This window comes from Manduca sexta, chromosome 19 (genome assembly GCF_014839805.1).
Source record: "Manduca sexta isolate Smith_Timp_Sample1 chromosome 19, JHU_Msex_v1.0, whole genome shotgun sequence".
NCBI classification, from domain to species: domain Eukaryota; kingdom Metazoa; phylum Arthropoda; class Insecta; order Lepidoptera; family Sphingidae; genus Manduca; species Manduca sexta.
The window spans coordinates 13826723-13845419 of record NC_051133.1 but is presented as its reverse complement, the minus strand read 5'-3'; the positions used below and the strand labels follow the sequence as shown (position 1 = coordinate 13845419).

Here is an 18697-nt window from a genome sequence, read left to right as displayed (position 1 = left end):
CAACGGTTAGTAGTGAATGGTTATGTAAACTTCTAATTAAATTTCAACAGGTCACAGTCAAAAGTTGAAATATATAATAAATTGTACCTAGCTATTAGCTTGTCTATATAACAGTTTGCGCTAATCATTTCCGAACGCAATGTTTGTAAGCGTAATGTTAAGTTTTAATTAAAGCTGATTGCTTGCTGAACTGCATTATTTGTGCACTAGTGAGGTACAATTAAATGATTGAACCAAGTACAAAATTTAAAAACATGAAAGAATGAACTAACTGGATATAGCACCTAAACTGGTAACACTGGCCACAAACAAGTCTACTGACAGAATGACAACTGCCAACCAGCAACAAGTTACACCACAGAGAATTTTATTTACGTGTAGCCGTAAGTCGTAGGTTATACCGGCAAAACAAAACTTTTTTATGTGTAAACAAGGTATGTAGTTCATATAAATGTGATTGTTGATGGTTGTAACACATATTAATAATTTTAATTTATCAAGAAATTTATAAATATTATAGACACATAATTTGGTAAATGATTCATAAAGTACAGCGATTGATAACAAAAGCTAAAAGGGCAAAGATCATTAATAAAAATGCAGCTATTGATAAAATAACAACGCATCGTTATCGATAGTTTAATGCAATCGGAAACACAAGTAGATTTGTTATGAATCCACGTCTTGTTCCATATAGTCGTAACGTTTGTTAAAAGTCTAGAACGCCTGACTCAGAGAAGTCTTAATTCTTATGTTATTTTGACCTCGGTTATGTAAACACTCATTATGTACTGGCACAGTGAGGTTTTTGTATGAGAGTTTAGTCATTTAATTCATATACAATGGTCGAATTGTAAAGTGTAGATAATTTATTGGTTCCCGTGTCTGCAATCATAGTCAGTAGACGATCGGTCGTGCGGTTGCAAGGTACTGTAGATTCACTATTATCGTACATTTATTAAACAACACAATAATAATTATAATGTAATTAATATATATTTTTATTTTATTAGTACATATTGTAATAATAAATTGCTAAACAAAATTAAGAAACAAAAGATTATGCCAAAAGAAGAACATAGGTAGCTTTGAATATTTTTAACTAAGTAAGTATATGATTTTCTTTTTTCCTAAAATAAAATTTCATGGTGCCCTTTTCTGGAATAAATAGTAGCTTAAATAAATCTGTAATTAAGTGTATCAGAGTAGGACTGCTAATAATACCGTTAAAGCAATGTAAGTACTTTATTTCGATTTGATATGTATTTTTTTTTTATTATAAAAACATATACACAATACTATTTTCATCTTCGCCGATATCAATGTCTTTATTATTGCAGTGAGCTATAAATTCAGGAAATTGCGCGTTGAATTTAGGATCTGGGAAGATTCGTCTCAATAATCCGTTACATTCCAACTTGGATATGCTCGCCTCTTTTAATCAAAAAATTATGTATGTCCGAAAAAAATACCGTTTATTTTTCTATAAAACTATTATTCGCCGACCTCAATAATAGTTTATTTTTTGTACAAAAACTTGGCAGCCATATATCTGAGTGCCAAATTTCACTCCTATTTTCCATAAATATAATTCTGTTTGCCTATTATCAATATTCAAAGAGCATTTATAATGATATATCAAAATTCATATTATGCAGTGTTTTATACGTTTATTTCTAAAATCATTCAACAACCATCTCCCATCTCATATGACAAAATGTGTGAAAAACGGTATCTATACCGGCGACCCATCTACAACTGTATTAAGATATAGACTGGTGAAAGAAGTTTCAATTTATAAATTCTATCCATAATTTATTGCTAAATTAAACCAATTTGGTGAATCGGTTACCCTGAGTAGAGTATTGACTCATTTAACATCTGTAATTCGTTTTTTTTTTGTATATTTGTGGTTGGTAATGGGCCTTACTTTACGTTCAAAACAAGTGCCCTAATGAACCTGGGGAGGTATTTGAGTGTACCTGTAGACTAACCATTTGTAAATAAGTCGAATTGGGACGCTACGACGCTGATAAGATACTGCAATGCTGCAATTGTTACCGTTAAAGGTGTCCTTACGCATATTTTTTTTATCCTCAGTTCGTGTTGAAGATTTACCTCCATATTGATAGATAAAATTCCGTCTGGGGTGAGGGCGTAGTCAGTCATTTTCCAGTGCGCGGAATTGCCCCAAATATAAAAAAAAAACACTATCATATTAGGCACTTGTATATTATAGAACCCAATCTTACTCAGAAATGGAATAATAGCATTTATCAGTACCGGCTTCCTTTTCGTAATTTATGTAAAATCTAATTATTTTTAGAACGATTAGCAAACCTTTTTTATGCATATTAGTACTTATATGTTATGTTGGGTAACCTTTCCAAAAACTTAACTCTTCGCTACAAGGCCTTGTGTTCTTTATTCATTACTTAGAAATATTTAAACTGAACATAAGTCGGTAATAAGTGCACAAATATCTATTTAAGTAGTTGCTTCTGGGTTAACTTATTTTTTTATGTGTTTATTGCCGCCAAGATGTCGTTTAAAGTTGAGAAGATCAGTGAGCCGGCGGTGCTGGGCGAGGGTCCACACTGGGACGACCGACAGCAATGTCTCTACTACGTCAGCATTCATGAGAAGACCATACACAAGTACGTGCCTGCCACCGGAGATTTCTTCAAGACCCAGTTAGGTGAGGCCGTTATTCACAAAGTTATTTGCATCACCGTTTTTGGATTTCCATTTCCATGTGCACATTTAAATCTAAACGTGATCCGTTTGCTAGTACAGGCATACGATACAAGAAGTGGAGTAATTGGTGCTGAAATCACCACCAAATTCTGATGAGCAGCTCGTGTATCTTTTTACAGTAAATGGCAAATTAATATGCAAAGCTGTCCCCTTTTAAAATGTCCCAAAAACCGACTCGTAAGTTGTTGTCGTTTAATTTTGATGACCAATGCGTCAGTTATGTGTTGGTCTCTCAACCAATCACCCATTCTCGATAAAACGACACGGAATCGCTTCGTGTTTTTGCTACATTTTAAGCACATTGATGGTTAAATCTCTTTTCCGTGAAACATTAGAAGCACGACTTTAAGCCAAACATAAAAAAAAAAAACTATAATACAGACCTACCACATTTTGTCACTAGACGGGCGCGTTGGCTTCGTCGTACCAATAGACGGCACTACAGACCAATTCGTAGTGGGGGTGGAACGTAAGTTCTTAGTGGTGCGGTGGGACGGGGCGGAGGGAAGCAAGGTTGATGTCCTGAAGGAACTGGGGGAGGTCGACCAGGACGTACTAACGACCAGGATCAATGACGGCAAGGCTGATCCCAGAGGCAGGCTGTTTGGCGGTAACTTGAAATTTTTTACAGGACATTATATAGATATATTATCTAGACCGAAGCAATAATTATGAAAATAGGTGACTCGTAATAGTGCTTTTGCAGTCTGGAACTTAGTTAATTCAGTATTATACATAATGTCTGTTTGAGCAACGTAACTAAATGAATTCTTTCTAGGAAATAAAGTACCCTCCTTTCTTTAAGTCTTTTTAAAAGCATTTCAATTGAACAATATCATTACAAGCACAAAGTGTTGGTGACCAAAATTCATTAATTAAACTGCACACGCAATGTAAATCCCTAAGGGTTCGGATAAAGGCCGATGCACATCAGGTCCCTAAATGGAGAACAGATATTCTCAGGAGGCTAACAGTCATTCTCGTAATAACTTTGCTAGAAAACCATATTTACTGTTGCAACAAATAATTTTGGTACTAACTTAGTAAATAGTTTAAATAGGAGGATAATTTGTATAAGTATAGTTTCAGAAATAAGCAACTAGTAAATATTATGTAATTTCTTAGAGAGACATAACATTTTTCTTTTTATCATGATTTAAATTTGTGACTTGCCCATGACATTATATTATTGAAACTTTAAAAAAAATCCTAGGTACAATGGGCCGCGAGGATCCTCCAGGAGAGTTTCAGCCGAAAATAGGCTCCCTGTTCCGTATAGACGGTAGCAAAGGCTGCACGATTGAGAAGGTGGCCACCAGCGTGACGGTGTCTAACGGTTTGGCCTGGGACTTGAAGGAAAAGGCGTTTTACTACATCGACTCCATGGACAGGAAGGTCAGGAGATACGACTATGATATCGAGACGGGAGTATTCTGTGAGTGTTACATTATTCTTCCCTTAAGTTTCTAATTATTTTAAATCGTAAACGAAGGATTATAGACAACCGTAGCCCTACATGAGGGCTGCCTAATGTTAATGTATATCTTAATTACATAGGCACCCAAACTGATATTAGCCCAGTTTCCCCCTAACTTTCAGTCCGCCCCTGATCAGGGAGCTTCGTTAAATACCACTTGTTAAGTTATATTCCAGGTTTTATAGTAGAAATTTTATAAACCCTTTCAATCAACACCCAGTGGTGTCAACAATTTGACTATTTTACCATGCCGTAATAATTGATTGACATCTGAGCCCAGCAATGCGACGCAAAACTCATTTAAATATAGCAATACCATTTTCTTTCAGCAAATTTGTCCTATGTATTCGATTTCGAAAAGAACAACGTCGAAGGCTTTCCTGACGGCATGACCATAGACACCGACGGAAACTTATGGGTAGCGGTCTTCGGGGGCTCATGCGTGATTAAAATAGACCCCAGAACGCAAAAACTGCTTATGAAGGTGCCAATTCCAGCCCTGCAGGTAACTTCGGTTACATTCGGAGGTCCTAACTTGGATATTCTGTTTGTAACAACAGCCAGCATGAATATCGGAGGGGAGCAGTTACCACCGTGCGGTTCTACCTTCATGGTTCTGGGGCTCGGTGTTAAGGGACACCCGAATTATAATTTTAAGTTGTAAGCTATAATATATTTTTTATTGAAAGATTGGTTCTTACGAAATGAATTGTAAACAAAATCTCGTGTCTTGCAGAAATGCGTTTTGTAAAAATACAAAATTGTTAGAATAATTCAAGTATAAAATGTTTTTTGTTAAAAATCCATTATTTTGATATTGTTGTTAAAGGATGTTATTTATTTATAATTGGTAGAGGCTTAACAATTATTGGACTGAGAAGTGTAAAAGTGTATATACCTACTTATCTGAAAACAATTGCCCAAATATTTTAAATGTTTTTTTTTTATTATTAAAAACGTACACTAATATATAAAAATACTTGGGTTCAATTGTGTGCGTGGGTAATTACACTTCGTATTTATCTAACTTTAAATGCATATGAAAAATATACTTATTTTAGACATATGATAAAAAAAAAACTACATTTTATTAGTTTTCAGTATAATTATTACAATGTAGTTTAATTATACCGTTATGCAAAGGGCATTCTTATGTCTATAAATATAAAGTCTATTGTAACGTAACTATGATGCTATATACAATACTCGAAATCATACACTTATATTTATTTAGGTTTCAAATTTCCTTAAATAAAATGAGGTTCAACTGTTCATTGTTATTTTTTATTTATCCCTTTAATATTTGCGGGACATATTTCGAGAAGCTTAGATCTAAACATCTGCAACATCATATCCTTGATAATTTGACAGTCATTACAGACCGATAAGTACAATGACTTTTTATTTTACCTTTTAATTATAATATATCTCATCGGGACTTTAGATAATGTACCTATATTAATTAGTTTCCGAGTCATCAGTTAGAATCATTAGGCAACTAGGTGCACGAGCGCAAGGTGAGAATTTAACGTAAATTTTCTTAATTAGATTTTAGACTTTATCTGTGTTAATTGCCATCACTTCAGTGATGTGTTATATACTGTTAAGTAAAGGAGCGCGTCGTAATTAGGCAACGACTCCACTTCCTGGAGGATCACTTCTTGATCAACGATCGTCAATACGGCTATCGGTTGAGACGGTCAACGACGCGACGGTCAATCGGTTCATCTGGTGTAACTAGTGCTATATCGCTGGTGTGAGACGATTGATAAGCGTGGCGAGGCTTTAGTCATAAGTCTCGATATTTTTAAGACATTTTATAAGGTTTAGCATAATACCCATCAAGTTTCCGGCATGTGGGTTCCTCGAAAACTTGGAACATTGATCTCCAGCTTTCTGCATTAGTGTAGAATGTATGTTGTCGACGAACACGCTTCGCAGCTCATGTCGGTTAATGCTGTGGTTTAACAAGGTCTCAATATTAGTCATGTAGGCGAACATAGTTTCACTTATGGCTGGGCAATATACATGATTATATAATTATTTATAAATTATCTTCATAATTGATTGCCAGTTGGTGTATTGGTTACCCTGAGTAGATTATTGACTCCTGTATTTTTTAAGGAGCATCTGCAATACGTTTTTTGTGGTATAATTTCAAGTACGGGTGGTAAAGGGCCCTAAAATTAAAACAAGTGTCCTAATGAACCAGAGGCGGTGCTTAAGCGTACCCGCAGACTTACAATTTGTAAACAAGTTGAATAGGGCACATAACATACGGCCATTGTTACATAATAGATCACTATTTTCAGTAGATAATCCGTTGATGGTGTCTTTATGCATCATTTTTTATCTCCGTTCGTGTTGAAGACTTACCTTCCTACTCCTAGATAGAATTCCTCCTGGGGTGTGGGCGTCGCCAGTCATTTTACAGGGTGTGCAAGTGCCCCTGATACTAATAAAAGCAACTTCCATATTAAGTAGATAACAAGTAGGTATATAGAACGCAATCTTACTCAGCAATGGAATGATAGCGCTTATGAATTTTATTAATTACTTAGAAATATTTTAAAGGACTATAAGTCGGTAATAAAAGCAATAATACCTATTTAAGCTGTTGCTTCTGTGCGAACTAATTTTTTGTGTTTATCGCCCGCCAAGATGTCGTTTAAAGTTGAGAAGATCAGTGAGCCGGCGGTGCTGGGCGAGGGTCCACACTGGGACGACAGACAGCAATGCCTCTACTACGTCAGCATATACGAGAAGACCATACATAAGTACGTGCCCGCCACCGGAGATTTCTTCAAGACCTAGCTAGGTGAGGCTTTTTGACCACAAATTAATTTGCGTCACCATATTTGGATTGCGACTTATCCGTGTGAAGGGTTGATTAAGTTTATTATGCTGGTGTGTTTGCTAGTACGGGCATACGATATAAGCAGTGGAAGAATTGGTGGCAAAAATCACCAAATCCTGTGGAACAGTTGTTGCGTCTGTTTTTACGGTAATGACTAATCGTACAATACACAATGCTGCCTCCTTAAAATGTCCCAAAAAACGCGACTTGGTAAGTCATCGTTTAATTTTGATGGTTGTGATTGATCGAGAGACCGATACGTCAGTCACGCGATAGTCTCTTAACCAATCCAAATAAAACGTCACGGAGTCGTGTAGTGTTTTTTTGCCACATTTTAAGCCCACTGATGCGTAATGCCTATTTTTCTTGAAACGCCAAACTATTGAAAGAAAGAACTATAATACAGACCTACCTTTTTTGTCTTAGACGGGCGCGTTGGCTTCATCGTACCAATCGAGGGCACCACAGACCAATTCGTAATGGGAGTGGAACGCAAGTTCCTTGTGGTGCGGTGGGACGGGGCGGAGGGAAGCAAGGTTGATGTCCTGAAGGAACTAGGCGAGGTCGACCAGGACGTACTAACGACCAGGATCAATGACGGCAAGGCTGATCCCAGAGGCAGGCTGTTTGCCGGTAATTTGAAATTTTTAAAAGACATTCGAGACATCTTTAGTATTATCTAGACCAAAGCTATAAAGGTTCCAAAAACGAGGAAACCGTTGATGCGTAACTAGTTAATAGAGCCTTAGCAGTCCGTTTATAGTCAGTTCGGACCTTAGTTAATTCAGTATAAATAATATGTCTACATGATCAAAATAACTACATTAATTCTTTCTAGGAAATAGAGTACCCTGCTTTCTTGAAGTCTATTAAAAGCATTTCTATTGAATAACATCAATACAAGTACATACATAGCGTTGGTGACCAACATTCTTTACTAAACGGCACACGCAATGTAAAATCCCTAAGGGTTTGGATACAGGCCGAGTGCACATTAGGTCCCTAGGTGAAGAACCTATAGGCTCAGGAGGCTAACCCGTCATCCTCGTAATAACTTTGCCTAATATTTTCTGTTGCAACAAAGGTGAGGTCTCATACAAGACTAATAAATATTATGTCATTTCTTTGAGAAAGATAATATTTTCTTTTATAATGATTTAGATTTTTGACTTGCCTATGATATTTTATTCATCGATTCTGCTGTTGTGCCACGAGACTGAGCCGATGAACCCTGTCCCAGAGGCGGTTGATCGCTTGGACTGGCCAGCGGTTTAGCTAGTTTGATAAGAGGGGAGGAGGGCCTACTCTCCTCCATCAGTTGCTAATTTTCAATAACTCCTATTATGTTGCAGAACCTATCTTTCGCTAATTCAAATTGGTTAGATATAAACTAATTATGAGACTCGATCCCTAATCCACACAGCTTTACATCACTTCTTTGATATTCGTGCCTATAACTATCAAGCGTATCAAGGCAACGCTTGACACATTTAACAGTTTTCCTTTCTGACCTCTCCTTTTTTGTAATTAATATAGGTTTGCTCAATGGCAGGGGAAATTGGCTCTTGAGTTGCTGATAGATTCGTCGTGTTGGACATCATGATATGATATGAATTGATATTAAAAATAGAACAATCTTCCTTAAATTATACTGATATGATAAAACCCTGGGCTACCGATTGCTTTCCTGGAACGGCGTTTGATGTTGATTGAAGATGTTTATGATAAACGCTGATATATCCCCTGATAGCACAGTCCACACACATATAACACAAAGTCACGTTGTACTGAGTTGTACATGTGGCTTTTTATTTCGGTAAGCCAAAATGCTCTAAGGACCAAAGGATATGTACGGTGCGCATAGTATATGATAGAATGTTATTATTGTTTATTGTTGTTTATGGGAATGAAAGTAAGTCATTTTTTGATAGAAAATTAATATATTGAAATACTTTGATATTATTATAATGAGTACACGCGGAATAACTATTGAGGTCCGAATACGAACTGACTGGACAATGTTATAATACTATGACAATTCAAACGACGTAAAATGCTGATGATTCAATTTGTACGTGCTTGCTCATACAATATGAATGTTTAAAAAATCCTAGGTACAATAGGCCACGAATATGCTCCAGTACAGTTCGAGCCGAAAAAAGGCTCCCTGTTCCGTATAGACGGTAGCAAAAGTTGCACGATTGAGAAGGTGGCCACCAGCGTGACGGTGTCTAACGGTTTGGCCTGGGACTTGAAGGAAAAGGCGTTTTACTACATCGACTCCATGGACAGGAAGGTCAGGAGATACGACTATGATATCGAGACGGGAGTAATCTGTAAGTGTTATATTATTCTTCCCTGCAGTTCTTAATTATTTTAAATTCTAAACGTAGCAACATAAGGCTAAACATAAGGGTTTTTTGGGCTGCAGCCCAGGGCCCCGCGGATTTATAGGTCCCCCAATACCCATTAAGAACAAACACTATATAATTAAAAAAAAGTTTATGTGGGTGTTGTATAAGTACTTAACATATAACCAAAGCTTATAATTTATTTTGCAATAATTTCATATAGTTGTTCGATTTTTGTGTCCGTCATATTAATTAAATAATATATTTTACTATCTTCCTTTTTCTTCTAATTAAAATTTATTAAGCAGGCACCCATACCAGAATTAGCCCAGGGCCACCTCAACATTGGGTCTGCCACTGATAAGGAGCGTAGTTGAATACCAGTTGTTTAGTTATATTCTACTTTGGATAGTTGAAATTTTAATAAATCCTTTTATTCAATACCTTGTGGTTTTAGCATTTTGGCTATTTTACCATGCTGTAATAATTGAATGATGCTCGAGCGCAGCAGTAACACGCAAAACTCATTTAAATATAGCTATGTCATTATTTTTTTCAGCAAATTTATCATATGCATTTGATTTTGAAAAGAACAACGTCGAAGGATTTCCTGACGGCATGACCATAGACACCGACGGAAACTTATGGGTAGCGGTCTTCGGGGGCTCATGCGTGATTAAAATAGACCCCAGAACGCAAAAAGTAATTATGAAGGTGCCAATTCCAGTCCCGCAGGTCACTTCGGTTACATTCGGAGGTCCTAACTTGGATATTCTGTTTGTAACGACAGCCAGCATGAATATCGGAGGGGAGCAGTTACCACCGTGCGGTTCTACCTTCATGGTTCTGGGGCTCGGTGTTAAGGGACACCCGAATTATAATTTTAAGTTGTAAGCAAAAAATCCATTATTGTATGTATGACCAAACATTTAAAAGTTCATAATATATTTTTTGTATTTAACGATTGTTTCTAAAAATGAATTTAGTAAAAATATAAAATTATTATGAATTAATATAAACAAAAAATTCACAATTCAAGTAATAAATGATTTTCTTACGAATGCAATATTTTTATATCCGCCCGGATAGCGATCACCGTCCACAAGTTATTAAAACCCGCCATAGAGGCCCACTTACTGTGTCACGTTCTGGGTTCAGCCAGTTATGTATATCCAGTTCCAAAAGTCCGGCATAATTGTGTCGACTGCCGAGTGGCAATCATCTGTTGTCAGTCGACATTCTATTGGACCCCATAACACTTACCGTGGTTACTTTGCCATGCACGATAAAAAAAAAAACTACTGATGTCTTATTCCTAAAGGTTAGGTTGTGTTCGAAAGTAAGTAACTCTTAACCTATTTACCTTTATTGGATACAAAAAATATACTTACTTTAGACATTAATAAAATAAACAAACCAATTTCAAATTACGCTTAAGACATACAAAGGCGGCTTTACCTATTGTGCAGGGTGTGCGCTGCACACGGGCGCAGTGTGCATAGACTAATATGTAATACTGGAAAGCAGTGTGTTAGGGAGCGCCGAGCGCCGCTCACGACACTGGCGCCTCAAACAACCTGCGCCCGTGCTGAGGCCGGCGAGCGGCTTCTTTACTCTACACAATAGCTTTTTATTTTATCAAATTTATTAAAAATTACATTGGCGTAGTATCGCATCGCTTTCAAAGGCATGTGGCCATCGTTGCGAACTCGGCTGTTTTCTCTCGCTCTGTAGTCGGTCCCTAATAACTGGGGATCGTGGTCAACGTAGTGGTTATATTCTCTTTGTCGTGGTCATTTTTGGATGTACTAAGGTGAGTCGGGGGAAGTGCGCCATAAAATTTTCATAGCTGGATTCAATCCAAAATAATTTCTTTTTGTGCTGACCTAAGAATATAATTTTATTAATTTAAGAATATTTGGTATTTTGTGATAACAACCTATAGCCATTCAAGGAAATCGGACCATAAATTAATAATATTTTGATCAAAGTAAAAAAAATGGTAGTAGGCGCACTTGCCTCAGGAAATGGGGTAAGTGCGCCTGTGTAAAAAAAAACGCCAATATGAAACATAATAAAGAAAACACTCATTTTAGTCCATAGAGAAATAAGTTTTACTCGCATTGCTCTTGGATAATTTTTAATCACTCAATATTATAAGAAACTATGGCTGTAAAATCAAATTCGGGGTAAGTGCGCCATATATTTGTAAATCAGGGCTTCAAAACATTCTACAATTTCTTTTGCTATATTTAGGTATTAATATAAGAGTTTTGTGTGCGGATATGTTGGAATCAAAAAATGGTAGCCCTAATACGAAATCCATTTTATTTCTAAAACCTAAAAAAAAAAACGTACAAAAATGTAGGAATTAACGATTTTGAATGCGTTATAACTGAATTACTTAGAATTTGACCTTATGACATTTGATATGTTTTAGCGGCATTATACCCAGATAACGTGCCTGATCGAACATTTACAACCTCTTCACGTTAATTTGCTCTGGACCAAGATATTTCAGTTTTTCTTTTGTAAAAACGAACCATCTAAAACAACAAATATACGATGAATTAACTAATACGCCCTTTTATTTAAGGCGGCTCAAAACAAAATACCTTGAGCAAAAAAAAATATACCGTTAAATATAACATTTTAATAATAATAATTCATATTAGTAAAACATATTCTCAAAAAAGGTTGGTTATATATGGATCAGGGGCAAGTGCGCCATACGACTATTAACTGTGGCGCACTTGCCCTACTCGACCATTTTTAAGTACATTTTTTCGCATTGCTAAAAAATCCTTTATTTTAGTATATATAAACAAAATTCAGGCAGGAAGTTAAAATAAAAGGTTTAAACTATGTATGCACCTTACTGGTTTACAGAAATATGTTAAATATCTTGAAATATTTCATGTTATCTATCACGCGGTCATCTCTGTTTATAGGTCTAAATGACACTTAAAATAAAATGGCGAATAAATCGTATTAAAATGAACATAGCCATTTATGTTTTTTAGTGGAACTGTATTTCAGTTAGTAGCATAGATTTAAGATTGCGGTAATTGTATAACATCAATAGTTTTCGATTTTTTTAGGGTAGGTGCACTTACCCCGCCGGCGCACTTGCCCCACCTGACCTTATATTTTGAGTGGATAATTTGTAACCCAATATACATATAATTCAATGTTCTTTACCGCCGTACTCAGTGGGATGACGCAGCCGCCAGCCATCAAATAATCATCAATTGTTACATGTCTTTTTTTATCCTTTTAATAAATGCGAGACATACATATTTTAAGAAGCTAAGATTTCGACGATATCACGACCTTGATGATTTAACAGTCATTGCAAACTCATAATTACAATGACTTTATTTTAGAGTTTAATTATACCATATCGCACCGTGATTCTAGAGAATGTAATGTTAGACACTGAAGCAATTTTGATTAAAATAAAAATTAGTCACGTAGGTGAACATAGTTTTACTTTTGTCTGATCAAGATACATGATAATAATTATTTATTACAATAAAAATGACATAGTTATGGTCATTTAGAATTGATATTGGAAGTAAAATTAAAAAGTAAAGCTTTGTAGGTACTTATACAGGTTCATTTTGACATTTCGTTACTATATGAAACTATATGCTTTACATATATCATATATCCGGAATTTATTAATAAGTTACTTGAACCGCACATATAAAATAAAAAGTGGAAATTTAAACAACATAAACATCAATAAAAAATAATTTTAGTTTTACACGCCCTTCAACTACTCTAAGCGTGTTCGCGTAGTGGCAACATCACTCTTTCACTTAGATATACACTCACGCACACAGTGTTTTACGCACTATACTACTATAATGATAAAAAAATCAGAAAGTAAGACCGAGAATTGGTAAAGACGAGGTAGTTTTATTAACGTAATGTCGAAATGATCCTGTATTGTTCCTCTGATCCTGTATGTATTTTAGATCTGCGATGGTTTCGTCAAGTACCTGCTTGATGTCTTGCAGCGAAAGACCTTCCGCATTGTAAACGAATTACTAGCTAATTTGAATTTAGAGGAGCAGGCGCCGATCCTGGATATTAAGCATGTAACCGCAGCCAATCTGAGTTTAGGAGAGGATCAGGCCTCGTCCTCCGGCGCCACATTCATGGTCACCTGGTTGGGCGCCAAGGGTTACCCTAGTAATAGTTTTAAGTTATAGGTCTTCGATCAAGCATTCCTTACATTGAAGGTGCACCACCCAGCCATACGGTTACTATCTGTATTTAATTAAATATTTGAATATATATTTTTGAATGGCGTTAAATCATTTATTTAAGTTGACCATAGCCGATATCGACATACATTTTCGTCAATAATGGCCCTAACTAATACAAGGCTTTGTCGTTGCATAGTGATTTCGTATAAAGCAGTCAGTCAGTCAGCTGTGAGCGCTCGATGACAAAGCACGCATCAACGCAACTAAATACATTGTTCAGTTGTTCTTAACCTTTGGCCACTTTAAAACTTAATTTATACTATCACAATGAAGTGCGCTCTTTGTAACGAAAGTTTTAATGACGGTGTCCAGTGTGCTTCGTGTAAAAAACAACTAGACTTCCGTTGTGCAAGTATATCTGAAGCTGGTTGGAGGAAATTGGGTGCTGATAGAAGAGCAGTATGGAAGTGTCCATCGTGCCGGATCTCATCACCTTCGGCATCTACTACGGAACAAGCTTCACTCCAAGTTGTGCTCAATGAAATAAGGGATTTAAAACGTCAATTATCCATTTTGCCATCACTAACGGAGAATATTCACAGCATCAAAGATGAACTTAAAGAGTTACGGAACTGCTGTGAATATAATTCTAGCCTGGTTGAAGAATTTTCACACAAGCTTAAAGATCTGGAGTCAAGAATTACAGGTTTGGAAGGACTACAAGCTACCGTTCATACACTTCACCGTGATGTGGAGGGGATTAGAGCTGAGTTAAAGGCCAATGACCAGCGATCGAGGCTTAATAATGTAGAAATAAAAGGCGTCCCTTTAAGTAAAACTGAAAATTTATTTGATATCGTGGAAAAAATTAGTAAAAAAGTGAATTTTTCATTCCCTATGACACAGATCAATTACATATCACGAATACCTATGTATAAATCAAAAGAAAAAGCGATCATAGTAAGTTTTCTGAATCGCTATATAAAGGAAGATTTTGTTGCCGCTGCTCGAGTCTGTAAGACCCTATCTACTCTTGACCTGGGTTTTAATGGAACGTCTTCCCGAATATTTGTTAATGATCACCTGAATGCAGATAGCAAAATATTACTTAACAAGACTAAATTACTAGCGAAACAAAACAGTTATAAATATGTGTGGGTAAAGCATGGAAAAATACATATCCGTAAAGATGATACATCCAAATCATTTGTTATTATTAATCATAATGATTTAAACAAACTTACATAGACGATTTCTTATGCCAATGTGTATTATCATTCATTTTTACAATATTATGGTTGTTATTAATCCCTATTATAATAATTTTCTGTCTAAACATAATCGAAAAATTGTTTGTAATCCATGCTTTGCTTATTGCTACGTCATTCTTTTGTCTTTCTATTTGCACTGCTCTGATTGATCGCACTGTGAGTATATTATTTTTCTCGTTCGCACTAACGCATGATCTGCAATGCAACTATCTTCTTCGCACCATTACTAGTAACTACTTGGTTAACTACCCGCAAGTGTTATCATTTTTTCCGTACTATTTTATTCCGTGTGTATACTGTTTGTTCTCGGCTAAACCTGTTATAATTAATTGTGTTTATTTATTTGAAATTTATGCCAATGTTAATTTGTTATGCGTGACGCCTCTAATCGATACGTTAAATACTTTATTTGTGACAGCTAATCAGTTATATACGGTAAATAATAGGTAATGGCCCTACTAACGAATAAAATCAATATTTATTACCAAAATGTAAGAGGCCTTCGTACGAAAACAGATACTTTCTATCGCCAAGTCTGCCTTAATAGTCCGGATATTATTTTGCTAACGGAGACATGGTTGACGGACGGCATATTGGACTCTGAATTATTCCACGGTCAGTATATCGTATTCCGCCGTGATCGTGATTATGACATTACTGGACAGAGTCGCGGAGGGGGTGTTCTTGTAGCTACGCGTAAAGATATCTCGATTGCTTTACAACCTACCTTTCAATCATCTGCGGAAGACCTGTGGGTAACGCTATCACTTCGCGAACCATCTAGTGGGAAGCTCATTAAATTGCATATCTGTGTCCTATACCTATGTCAACAACATCAAGGCTATTCTTTCACAACTCAACTGGCCAACTTTATAACAAAACTTAACAGTGTAATGCTGGAACACAATCTAGATAAGTTTTTATTGGTGGGTGATTTTAATCTGAGTGGCATAGAATGGATATTATATAATGATACTTTAACACCCACTAATTTTCATACTGTAGAAGAAACTATGCTTGTTGACGAGATGCACTTATTGGATCTTAAGCAGTTTAATATGGTTCGCAATAGGTTTGGTAAAATTCTGGATTTGGTCTTCTCCACTGATATGGTCACGGTCAGTATGTGTCTTGATGCTCTTGTTCCTATTGACCCCTATCACCCCGCTCTTACTATAAATACTAATTTTATCGAGCTGCCGCCGCTCAAACAGGCATCGTGTAAAAGGTTTTTGTATGACAAAGGTGACTATGAGTCAATTAATAAGCAAATATCCGATATTGATTGGGAAAATGCGTTTGCTCCTAAATCTATTGATGAAGCTGCCACTTTCTTCTATGACAAACTATTTGACTTGCAAAATAATTTTATACCAATCAAAAAACTAACTAATTATTCATATCCGCCTTGGTATAGCATACCTCTTATAAAATTAATTAAAGAAAAATCTAAGTTTCTACGCAAGTTTAAACGCTATGGCCGGCTTTCGGATGAGTTAACCTTTAAACTTCTACAAGAAAGAGTACTAAATCTAGAAAAAACATGCTATAATAACTACATTATTTCTGCGGAATCATTCATCGAAAGTGATCCCAAACACTTTTGGACTTATATAAAAAATCGTTCTAGAACCCACTCTGTTCCTGGCAGCTTGAAATACGAAAACCTTACTGTAAATTCTGGGGAGACAATTTGTAATGCCTTTTCTTCTTTTTTCTACTCATCCTTTAACCGTGATTATGTCTCTAATAATTATTCTACAACTTCTCATCCCAATACAATATCTGATATTTCTGCAATAGAATTAAATATTAACACAATTGAAAAATATCTATCTACTCTGGACCCATCTAAATCTGCGGGGCCTGATTTAGTTTCACCCAAAATTCTAATAAAATGTGCCAAAACTATTGCTATACCCATTTCCTTATTATTCAAAAAATCTCTCACTTGTTGCGTTGTTCCTCAGATTTGGAAGTCTGCTTATATTACACCTGTCCACAAAAGGGTTCAAAAACGGATGTACTTAATTATAGACCTATATCCAAACTATGCGTGGTGGCGAAGGTATTTGAGCGTATTGTTTATGATCAAGTTTACTCGGCCTTAAGGAACTTTTTCAGCCCCACACAACATGGTTTCCTGCAGGGGAGATCCACAGTCACCAACCTAATCCTTTTAAATGATTTCCTAACTGACTCTATGGACAATGGTCAGATGGTAGATGTTCTATATACCGATTACAGTAAGGCGTTTGACCGGATAAATCATAATATTTTGTTAGACAAGCTCTTCAACGCAGGTATTAGAGGTGATCTCTTGAGATGGTTCTCCTCATACATCAGCAACAGATCCCAAGCTGTAGTGTTGAATAATTATTCATCTTCTTGGGTTTCGATTCCTAGTGGCGTTCCCCAGGGATCTTTATTGGGCCCTCTATTGTTTACCATTTACATAAACGACATAGATTCCTGTTTTCAAACATCTCATCTCCTTTGCTTCGCAGATGATATGAAGATTTTCGCTAGAATAGATTCGAAGGCTGACATGGATCTACTTCAGGCTGACTTGTCACGTTTAAGCGATTATTGTAAAATCAACATGCTTGACCTTAATCCGCAAAAATGTTCTATCGTTTCATTTACCCGCAAACAAAGCAATCTTTTTACCACATATAAACTCAATGATCAACTGCTACCTAGGTGTAATGTAGTACGGGATTTAGGGGTATTCCATGACTCAAAACTTATATTTGTTGAACATATAAACAAAATTGTAGCCAAAGCTTCCAAAGCACTTGGCTTCATTATGCGGTGTTCCACCAGCTTTACAAAAGCTAAAACCTTAAAGATTTTGTACTGTACATTTGTTCGGAGTCACCTCGAATATGCTTCTCAGATTTGGAATCCTTGCTATGGAAAATACATCGATCAAATTGAAAGTATACAAAAGAGATTCATAAAATACCTATGCTACAAATTAAAATTACCTTACCATTCTGAAAATTACTTGAGTATGTGTAAAAAGTTTCATATTCTACCACTAGCTAACCGCCGCAGAATTGCAGATGCCACATTTTTAATAAAAATATTACGCAATAAAATTAATTGTTCTGATCTTTTACACAAACTCAAATTTAATGTGCCTACGAAGAGTATTAGATATAATCCCTCGTTATGTGCCCCGAGTGCATCTTCTAATTATAGACTAAATTCTTACATGGTGCGATCAATTAGAGATTTTAATGACATTTGTAAGGATTACTCACTGGATCCTTATTGTGTAAGTGTGTCGCAGATCAGAAAGCAACTTAGTCAATGTTTTTTCCAAACTTGATTTATTTTATTCAAGTAAACATTTTTCTCCTGTTATTGTGTACTTGATGTTAGTGTAAAGTGCTCTAAAAACTCTGTTACTAAACAAAAAACTAACCGTGATGACCTGCTAACTACTATCTAAACTGTAATCTACTACTTTTTGTATTTATACCATTGGTTGTCCTTGTAATTAAATAAATAAATAAATAAATAAATAAATAAATAAATAAATAAATAAATAAATAAATAAATAAAATTGAATGCTGAGATCAATAAATCGTGTGCCTTGTTTTACGATCAACATCATTCTAATTCTAACAGCAATGCATTGCGCCCGCTCCTTGATGAATATTAACAAGAATGAAAGAAAATCGATTCATTATTTGCTTTTATATTTCACAAAGTCTAAAAAAAACCGGCTACAATGTCTTCATTGATCAACAGAATGT

At 35.7% G+C, this 18697-nt stretch overlaps 3 protein-coding genes across 5 annotated transcripts; all 3 read left to right on the top strand.

Annotated features, from left to right (window-relative positions):
- Positions 1 to 296: 296 nt before the first annotated feature.
- Positions 297 to 5508, top strand: LOC115445933 (regucalcin). 3 transcript variants are annotated; one of them, XM_030172445.2, is made up of 5 exons: positions 297 to 434; positions 2542 to 2698; positions 3161 to 3367; positions 3971 to 4192; positions 4564 to 5508. In XM_030172445.2, the coding sequence occupies exons 2-5, from the start codon at positions 2542 to 2544 to the stop codon at positions 4896 to 4898; spliced, it is 921 nt and encodes a 306-aa protein (XP_030028305.2). In that variant the 5' UTR covers positions 297 to 434; the 3' UTR covers positions 4899 to 5508. The 3 variants fall into 3 exon arrangements, with proteins under 3 accessions (XP_030028305.2, XP_030028304.2, XP_030028306.2); XM_030172444.2 differs by lacking the exon at positions 297 to 434 and adding an exon at positions 685 to 927; XM_030172446.2 differs by lacking the exon at positions 297 to 434 and adding an exon at positions 985 to 1106.
- Positions 5509 to 6869: 1361 nt separating this feature from the next.
- On the top strand, positions 6870 to 10359 carry LOC115445910 (regucalcin-like). Its single transcript, XM_037440547.1, is given in 4 exon segments — positions 6870 to 7052; positions 7518 to 7724; positions 9206 to 9427; positions 10002 to 10359. Coding segments are annotated over 4 exon segments (921 nt in total). The 5' UTR covers positions 6870 to 6895; the 3' UTR covers positions 10337 to 10359.
- A 3536-nt stretch (positions 10360 to 13895) lies between these two features.
- LOC119189773 lies at positions 13896 to 14980 on the top strand. Its single transcript, XM_037440332.1, has one exon. The coding sequence runs from the start codon at positions 13987 to 13989 to the stop codon at positions 14905 to 14907; it is 921 nt and encodes a 306-aa protein (XP_037296229.1). The 5' UTR covers positions 13896 to 13986; the 3' UTR covers positions 14908 to 14980.
- The last annotated feature ends 3717 nt before the right edge of the window (positions 14981 to 18697 follow it).

Excerpts from the sequence above, each read along its gene's own strand:
- LOC119189773 (XM_037440332.1), top strand. The coding sequence starts at position 13,987 with ATGAAGTGCGCTCTTTGTAACGAAAGTTTTAATGACGGTGTCCAGTGT.
- LOC115445933 (XM_030172445.2), top strand. The coding sequence starts at position 2,542 with ATGTCGTTTAAAGTTGAGAAGATCAGTGAGCCGGCGGTGCTGGGCGAG. Across the intron at positions 2,699-3,160 it reads TTTCTTCAAGACCCAGTTAG|ACGGGCGCGTTGGCTTCGTC; the intron begins GTGAGGCCGTTA and ends TTTTGTCACTAG. Across the intron at positions 4,193-4,563 it reads TATCGAGACGGGAGTATTCT|CAAATTTGTCCTATGTATTC; the intron begins GTGAGTGTTACA and ends ATTTTCTTTCAG.